Consider the following 9,468-nt stretch of genomic DNA (forward strand, 5'->3'; position numbering starts at 1 on the left):
ATGGAGACACGGACACGGACATGCACACGCACACCAACAAGCTATCTATTCGAATTTAACGTGGTATTTTTTCATTCCTCTCTTGGTTGCAGTATACTTTTTCGGCTCTTTTTTTTGTTTTTTTGTTTTGTTTTGTTTTGTTTTTGTGTTACTTACAAAATCAAAGGACACTATTTGACAACAACGCACAGGCCTTTGCTGCTAAGGCAACACGCCCAAGCTGGTTACTATTGATGCTGTCATCGCTAAGCAAGTGTCTTTGTACTTTTTTCGTCCATAAGGCTGTTTGATTAGGACTTGCACGGGTATGCGACAAAAAAGGTGTGCAAGGTCAGCCATTTTTTCATGCAATTGATGGCACAGATATTTTTTCATAACTGTTTTTGTAATTTATAAAGTAAAAGTAAATAATTTCTTATGGCAAATAGTGTGTAAAAAATGTTGACTTTTGCAAGAAAAACATCTTCAAATGATAACAAGTCGAAATAACTACTCACTTTCTTCCTTCTTGAAATTATTTGCACAATACGTTTGAGTTATGGAAGTTAATTACTTGAAGCAAATTACTTGAATTTTCTACAATTTAAAAGCACACTAACGCCAGCAATTTGTTTTTTTTTTTGTTTTATTTATTTATTTTTTGATTAATGTACACTCTTGCGGCTATTACCATTACTTTTCATATAGACAATTAATATTTTTTTCCGCTAGACTTTCCATATGTCCACATATCAAAGCTACACGCGACAATCGAGCAAAAGGAACTGAGCAAATGACTATACGAGCGCATAGTTGGCAAGCATTCGATACGGCCCGAATCAGTAATGAGCGGCGGTACATATGTATGTATGTTTGTATGTATGTACCTAAACAAAATATAGATAGATAGAAGAAATTGCTATACATACATACCTTCGTACTGTATATCGTACAACATGCCAACTACTCAGTCATCTAGACAGCCAGGCAACCAGACAGTCAAGCAATTACCTTTCTAAAGTTAATAGAGCAAACACATACAAATTTATGTGCACTATGCATGTAAGTTTACACTGATATGCACATACAATCTCCACGATATTATTCAATATATTAAAGTAACACAGTATGTGACATGGTAATTCTACGAACAGAACTGTGCCCAACAAGTCGGCTATGACACAAAATTGCTGTTATATTAGCTGGATGACACCAACAAACGCACCCACATCTATTAGTGCACGTAATGTTTAGGTTTCCCAGCTAAAGTTTTTTTTTCATATTTATCTACATATATGTGTGTATATCTCATCGTAGTGCCCTTTATATTTGTGTGCAGGTTTGGTTTTTTTTTTCAAGTTGCCGCTTTTTGCCGTCGCTATTTAGTTCGTATGTGGTTCACTTTTCATTATGTGATTCTTATTGCTGTTCTTGCCCCCCTTTATTGCTTAGCTATAAATTCCTAATGTAAATAAAACAAAAGGCGTATTAATTTATTATCTACTTATAAATATGTACAGTATCGGACATATTATTAGCTACAATATTAAAAATGATATTGTTTGCCACTTATGTCTCAAAGTTGGAACAAAGTTCATAAACATTAATCAAACCTGAAAATGTTTTCACTAAAATTTCAAACTTTTTATTCGGAATTTTTAAAAAGTTTTCGGGTATGCTTTTCGAATGAAACTTCAATATATTAGAATTGAATGAACCACAAAACTGAATACACGAAAATTTTCTAAAAACTCTAAATAAAAAATTTGATATTTTTATGAAAATTTTTTGAAGTTTGTTTAATTTTTGTAACTTTTTGCAATATTTGAAACTCTTATTTATGTGGTTTCTGTTACACATATGTATGTAACACGAACTACAGTGACGAGCAAAACTGTAACATGCTTTAACACTTTTTGTTTCAGCCACCGCTATATTTCCAAGTTAAAACGACTTTCATCCTTTTGTTGAATATTCTTGTTGGTACATCCCTACTCCCTCTCTCATAATGATTTGAAGTCAATACAACAATAATAAAAAAAACAGCAGACAAAAATGCAAATTAAGGCAGATGTTACAGTTTTGCACTCATATATTTTTAAGAGCTTTTTAACAATTTTCACGAAAAAAAAGAACTACTAACACAATGTTCACTACTCTTTTGCCTGTTTCAGTTCCTGGATGTGATTTGGCATACCTTATTTGTATCTTTGTAAAAATTCTGGAGGTATATCCTTAGTTTGCTTTCACAGCTCATGTACTCGATTTTACGGACTTTGATACTTATTAAGCTGTGCTTTTAGTTGATTTCGCAAATTCTCGATGAGATTCATGTCCGCGGTTTGTGGAGGTAATTTCAAATTAGCAAATGTTTTCTTTTGTATCCAGTCTTTGCGAACATATGCAGTATGTTTTGGGTGATTTTTCAGCAGAAACTCTAACTTTTCGACTACATCTTGCAAATTTTGTTGAAATATGAACAGATACTGTTCCTTACGCATAATGCGTACTAACGGACCAACAAAATTTTTGAAATACAACCCCAAACAATTAAGATCCTACCACTGTGATTCACAGTTTGCCGTACATGATGCGCTTAGGCTTAATTTGGGTCTTTGATCCAATACCATGCCCGGCCATCTGATTGAAAGCGATTAATTTAGTCTTGTCAGACCAAATAACCTTCAATTGAAATTTAAAAATATGTTTTTTATTGCATTCTGAACGGCCTAACATATCCCAAGAGGCAACGGTTCGGATTTCGTGCGATGTAGCAAAATGCTGCCACTCTCGCACAAGTATTTTGATCAACATGGTTTTTTCTTCTTTTATTATGCCTTAGCGTTCAATTTGACAATTCTTCGCCTCGCTGTCTACTGATTTGCATTCAATTTTAATACCTCAAGCGCTTCTGTAATAGTGGCTGCATCGCTACTTGCTTTTAAGTTCACAAGATATCGTACCGTAATATTTTTTAACAGACTTCCTCTGTCCTTGGGAGCACTTTAGGCTATATTTTTTCTAAGTCTTAACATTTTTAAGTAGCAAATTCCAAAATTTTTGCCACTTTTCGTGCGGTTCCGCCTTTCCGCAGTAAATCTATTATTTACATTTATGGTTTCTGATTAACTATGTTATTTACTGGTGATCACTTCTTCAATAAATTACAATATAGAAAAAAGTCATCTGACTTCCAACTAAGTAAAAGATAACTGTCAAATGCAAAACTGAGAGTGAGTGCAAAACTGTAAACCTGCCTTAATTTACATTTTGGTCTGCTGGTTTTTTTATTGTTGTTGTATTGACTTCAAATCATTATGAGAGAGGGAGTAGGGATGTACCAACAAGAATATTCAACAAAAGGATGAAAGTCGTTATAACTTGGAAATATAGCGGTGGCTGAAACAAAAAGTGTTAAACCATGTTACAGTTTTGCTCGTCACTGTATGTTTAAGATGAAAATTATCAATATCGTTTTGAATTCCGGTGCAAATGATATGTCCGATACTGTACCTTAATATGTACATTAAGGGTGCTCATATTTTTACAAATCAAAATTTCAACGGCCGCCGCCCGGATATTTGTTTCTTTGCGTCCGAAAGATAGAAGCGAAAATGACATAAAAAGGAAATATGTGTTTTGCTTCGGAAATTAAGTTATTTTATTATTGATATCGATATAGCAATATAATTGTATTTACAGCATTTCATAAAATTTATTAAATACATAATGTTGGATAGAATAACGCTTTTTATAAGTATAAACTATGTATTTATTTTACTTCTCCAAGATTACGTTAACAAATTAGTTAGATTTTTTAGACCAAATCTGATTTATTGTAAGCATCTCTTTCGATAGGCATCAACAACCTGTAGCAGCAATGGCTTTTCTTCTTCATCGTTTGTCAATGTTTTATTAAAATCTTAGTTAAATTTTACACCTCGTTCGACAGTATAATTTACAACAAATAAATTCCGGCAGTGGGTCCAACCTTCATAGTCGAAAGTCATTACCCAGGTCGATGGGTCAGACAAGCTTACTATTTTGACTAGAACTTTTTCCCAAGCAGTGAGCTCTTAGTTTATATAAAGGTAACAAAAGTTGACAGGTAAGTTGTCTTATAATGTTTGAAGCGATGGTTTAAGTTAAAAAAAAATAAAGAAAATTTGTTGTTTTTTCAATTTTATGCGACAAAAACTCCCAACAATCGAAGTCTACCAATAGATTGTTATACATATTTTAAAGGTCTATAAATCGTTTTCTCATATTTGATTTTTAAAATCGTGTGAAAAATAGTCAAGCTGGTAATAGATACTTATCTACGAAAGTATCAAGTACGAAAATAATGTTTTTTAATAAACCATAAGAAACCTGTGAGATGTATGTAAAATAGGCAATATTTTTCTTCTTTTAGCGAGGAAAATAATCATCACTTTAGAATATTAGTATTGCTTTCTATTTTAAATAACTTTACTTTAAGCACACCTATGTATAACTAATAGTAAGTGATTCGTTCGATTAAAAGTTTCGATCCCTCTTGATTTTGAGTATTACAAATACTGCCTTATTAAACTTATTAATCAATAAATCACTTTTTTTCTATTTATCCCACATCCTAATCACTTTACTTCTTCCTAACCTAAAAAATAGCGGCGTTTAAGTACCTTTTGCTTACCATTTATTCGAGTTTATGCATGCGGACGATTTCTGCTTCGTCGGCCCGAAGAGTAGGTTCACAAAAAAGTACTAAAGCGAAGTGTCTCCAACACAAAAATTATGCTGCTATAAGAAACTGCTGTATTTTTTTATAAAGAGATTCATGGGTTTTGATGACTTCAAACAATTTTCGCATCTACCCAATGCTAACCGATTGACTTACAATTTTGACTATAAGTTTTTCAAAAAAAAGGGAAAAAAATCCGGTCCGCATTTTTAAATTTTCCCATACAAACAAGAACACCCTTAATGTACATACATATGCAGACTCATAGCAATCACTGCTACTCGTATACGTACATATGTTCGTATGCCATTGGCGCTGGGTTTTTATGAAAAGGCGTGTGGGCTGGCGACAACTGCTGCTGATTCCAAATGAACTGTGACATTTTATGACTGATACTCGAATATGATTTATTTATTTCCATTTAAAATAAATATTTTCATTAAGATTTCCGTTGCTGCATCCGTTGTAGTTAGATTGGTAGACAATTGGGGCACTCACGGTTACCAGTTAAATTTATTCGTCCATAGTCATAATCATAGTCTTAGTCATAATCGAGTCGGCTTTGAAGTTATTTGACTGTGTAAAATTGATTTTTTTTTGGTATTTTGGGAAGAGCAGGCAGTTGAAAAGCAGAGTAGAATTAGAGTAAAAATAGTCTCTATAAACCTCTAACAACGTTCCAGTGGCCCTGTTTGTGTAGACGATGCTATGTTGGATATAATCTCCGATTCGGCACCCTTGGGTAGACAATAAAAGCATTGGTGAAAAAGAACCCAGTAAAAGGATCAAGGATCGAGGAACCTATCTGCATTTGCCATAATAAGCTGGTATAGGCCCAAATTGGCAAACATACAAGTCGCCGATCAGACCATCGGGTTTTACTCACTCAATATCTCAAACCGCCCTGCCGACAGGCCCTGCCCCTAATGTGTACACATGTTGAGCTTTGGAAAGTTTGGAGTTTCCCGGAAAATCCCGTATATGTAAGTCTAACAGTCTTTCCAATACCTTTAGCAGGAAAGATGTAAGACTTATTGGTCTGAAGTTTTTAGCTTTTTCGTGTTTTTTTCCGGTTTGGGAATGAAGACAACTTTGGCTGTTTTATAGCTTTTCCCATTGTATGTCAAGCTGATGCTGCTTTGTAGGAACTTTCCAGCCAGGATACCATGAGCTCCTTTAATTTCTGCAGCATTATCGGTATAATACCGTCTGGGACAGCGGACTTGTATGGGCAGTTGTAGTTACATACATAAAGCGAATTTAATTTTTTGCTTGTCTACGATTGAGACGAGTGACTTTTTGTAAAGTTGCTGACGGTTTGTTGGAGATCATATTTTTGACCTCTGAGTATAGCCTGAAAAGTGTGTATTGATGAGAGTTTCTAGTGATTCCTCTGCTGTCTTTTTCCATGCACAACCCCCTCTTGGCGGAATCCCTAAACTTCTTTATGGATGTGCAAAATGACGGCAAAGAGTCAGTTTTAGCTCTCATTACCAAATTTTTGTACTGCTTTAATATATCTTTGTATGCCTGCCACAGTTTTATTCTGTACCACTCAATGAATATTTTCATGAGATTCGACCTGTCCGCCCTAAGCTGCCCCGTCCACCATCTAGGGGATTTATTCTTAACGACGCTAATTGGTGTGGTTTTTTTAAAGGCCATGACTAGAGTTTTTCCAGCTGACACACTGTGTTGTCTAGATCTACAGCAAATATAATCTCTTACTGATTTACTGTCGGCCTGATTAAATTGGGCTATACAGTTCTTCTCGCATCCTGAAATGGGTAGAGGTAGTGGGTTTTTCGCGAGAATGCGGAAGGGTATTCAGCAATGATCCGACATGGATGTTTCACTGGATACTCTCCAGCCATCGTCGGCGACACCATCCGTTGTTAGGGTTAAGTCCAGTAGCTCTTAACATCCCGAAAACCTTTCGAAGCTGGGAACATAAAGGTCAGACTCACTCTTTTATTGCGTGTACAGAGGTCAGTATTAAATATAAAGTTTAAGAGAGACTCACCTCTGTTGTTTATTGTGGAACTACCCCAGATGGTGTTTCCCTCTGATTTTAGGCGATGAATTGTTCCAGTTCGCAGGATGGAGCGTCCCAATCATGAGCCAGGCAGGCAGATGCCAGGAGGATGTTCTGGAGTACTCTCTTTGCACTGATGCTTTTCTTGATTAGAATGCACGCTGTCGGCTTACCTGTGTTACCACTATAAAAGAGGTGGACCCACGGTTCCTGGATTAGGCTGACGTCGGTGCACCCCCTTCCGAGAAGGATTGACCAATTATCTGTTGCACATATTGAGTGCTACAGATTGGACTGTACATATCTCATCTGCGTCGGGGTCTGCGTCGGCGATGTTGACATCCTTCAGCAAGTGACCCGCATCGTCGACCTTCTCAGTGTCGTCTATCAAGAGCTTTGTCATTTTGAAGGATTTTCATCTTGGCCATGCCGTTGCCTTTGACAGACCCTCAATAGATTGTGCCGTAAAGGCCAAGAGATGAGGTCGTCTGGTTGTTTTTAGTTGTTCAGCTTTTATAAGTTGCCCCACTGCTATACACGGTATTTGTTTGTTCTAGAGCTTTAGGTACCTCAGCAGCATCTCGCCTGGTTCCTCCAGAGTGGGCAAAGAGATACGAGTGCGTGGCCTGCGAGGGGCGTTCTTGGCTGGAATCAGCCATGGTTTAAGACCGACGATTGCTTCGCTTATTTTAGACATGCTACCAGCTATGAACTCCAAATAAGCCTGGTCTGCAAATCTGATAAGCTTGTACCCACGAGGAATCAAACTCTGGATGGGGACCCGCCGGATTATCGAGGACCTCTGCAGAGTGGTGCTGATTAGATATCGGCGCCTTGGAGCTTTTTTTGACTATAGCCATCAACAGACAGTCTTTCACAACGTCACTAAAATTTCTTTGCAGTGGGTTGGGGTCAGATGAATCTTGAATACTTGTGCTTTGTGGAACGATTTCTATTTTCATATTCATCCTTCTGATTTGTCTGGTTAGGTGGATTGGGCCTTTCCGATTGCGTATTTTTCAAGGAGCTCTCATATTCCTCAATCACCTGATTGTAATATTGAGCCGACTTTAACTCATACGAGCCGTCTGGGCCGAACTTCTGGACATTTTGTCCTGCGTGTTGACCACTCTTTGGTAGCGGCTTTTCCTGATTTAGTTCAGAGACTTATTACGTTCCTTTTTTAGTTTGGAATCCCAAGGTTCGGTTTGTTGTGCTGCTTGTGCTTTCGTGTGTTGAAAATACTTATGTATTTAAATATGTATTTGTATTTGTATATGTGCATATAAAATGCACTCATAAGCTTATTATACTTTATTTACCAGCTTCGCATAATTGTAATACTTATAAGCATATTCTTGATACATTAAACGGTCAGTCCACTCATAAACCTCAAACCGTCGTGTTCTTTATTCTCTCTCTACATGGTAGCAGAGCAAGGTTACTGCTGTAGTGTCGGGTGTCGGAATTAAATAAATAAAATAAAAATCAAAAGTGCAAAATCTGCTGTAATAATAAAAATAAAATAACGCTTCAAGTAAGACTTTGAATTAATATACATATACATATATATAAAATTTATAAGTGAAATTATAAGTTAAAATGGAAAAGGGTTTTGAAGTAGAGAAACTCAAAGGCCAGGAAAATTTCCACAACTGGTGTTTCGCAATAAAAAATATATTAGCATTCAAAGGTCTGCATAAGTGTATAACCGATCCTGTCACAGAAACAAACGCTGAGAAATTAACTAATTGCAAAGCCCTGTTAGCTCTAAGCGTAGCGCCATCGCTGTACGTTCACATATCCAGATGTGAAACAGCGCTAGAAATATGGCAGAAACTAAAAAATCTGTATGAGGACAAAGGCTTAACAAGAAAAATTGGGTTATTAAGAGGCCTGATCTCTTGCAGATTAGAAGACTGCGAGAACATGCAATCATACATTGATAGAATTAAAGATAATTCTAATAAATTAAATGAAATTGGTTTTGAGATAAATGAGGATTGGCTGACGGCGATAGTATTGGCTGGTTTAACTGATGCATATAAACCATTTATAATGGGAATTGAAGCATCAGACTCACAAATAAAATCAGAAACAATAATCGCTAAACTGTTGGACTCTGATACCAACACAACCACAAAAAGTGATGCATTTCTTAGTAAAAAAAGGTACGAAAATAAGCAAAAATCTTACAAAAGAAAAAATGCACAACTTGTGGAAAGAAACATGCAGGGGAATGTCACTACAAGAAAAATAATGCACAAAATGGCACAGCAAAAAATGCATTCACAGCGTTATTAACGAAAAGAAATAACGACGACTGGTATCTAGACAGTGGTGCATCGTCTCATATGACACCAAACGATAATTTGCTCACTAGCAAAAAAAATTCACTCGTTGACAAAATAATGTCAGCAAATGGAACAGCTATGACAGTAAGTTGCGTTGGCAAAACATCACTGAATATCAACGGGCAAGAAATTGTAGTTAACGAAATTCTACACGTGCCCGATTTATCAGTAAACCTTCTGTCAGCTGCAAAAATAGTGAGTCAGGGGAATGTAATAAAATTCGATGCAACAGGCTGTACAATACTTAACAAAAACAAAGAAGTAATTGTACAGTGCAAAGCGGAAAATGGTGTTTACAAACTGAAGGGAATCCAAGCAAAATGCTTGTTATCAAAACAAACAAATAACAACGCAATGCTATGGCACAGGCGACTTGG

At 36.2% G+C, this 9,468-nt stretch overlaps 1 protein-coding gene across 1 annotated transcript; it reads left to right on the top strand.

The window, feature by feature from the left end:
* The first annotated feature begins 7,972 nt into the window (after nucleotides 1–7,972).
* LOC108376927 (uncharacterized) lies at nucleotides 7,973–9,041 on the top strand. Its single transcript, XM_017633189.1, has 2 exons — nucleotides 7,973–8,274; nucleotides 8,335–9,041. Exon 2 carries the CDS (start codon nucleotides 8,340–8,342, stop codon nucleotides 9,039–9,041), a length of 702 nt encoding a protein of 233 aa, XP_017488678.1. The 5' UTR covers nucleotides 7,973–8,274; nucleotides 8,335–8,339.
* The last annotated feature ends 427 nt before the right edge of the window (nucleotides 9,042–9,468 follow it).

Source organism: Rhagoletis zephyria, unplaced genomic scaffold (assembly GCF_001687245.7).
Source record: "Rhagoletis zephyria isolate East Lansing unplaced genomic scaffold, Rhagoletis_zephyria_1.1 Rzeph_scaffold_11215, whole genome shotgun sequence".
NCBI lineage: Eukaryota > Metazoa > Arthropoda > Insecta > Diptera > Tephritidae > Rhagoletis > Rhagoletis zephyria.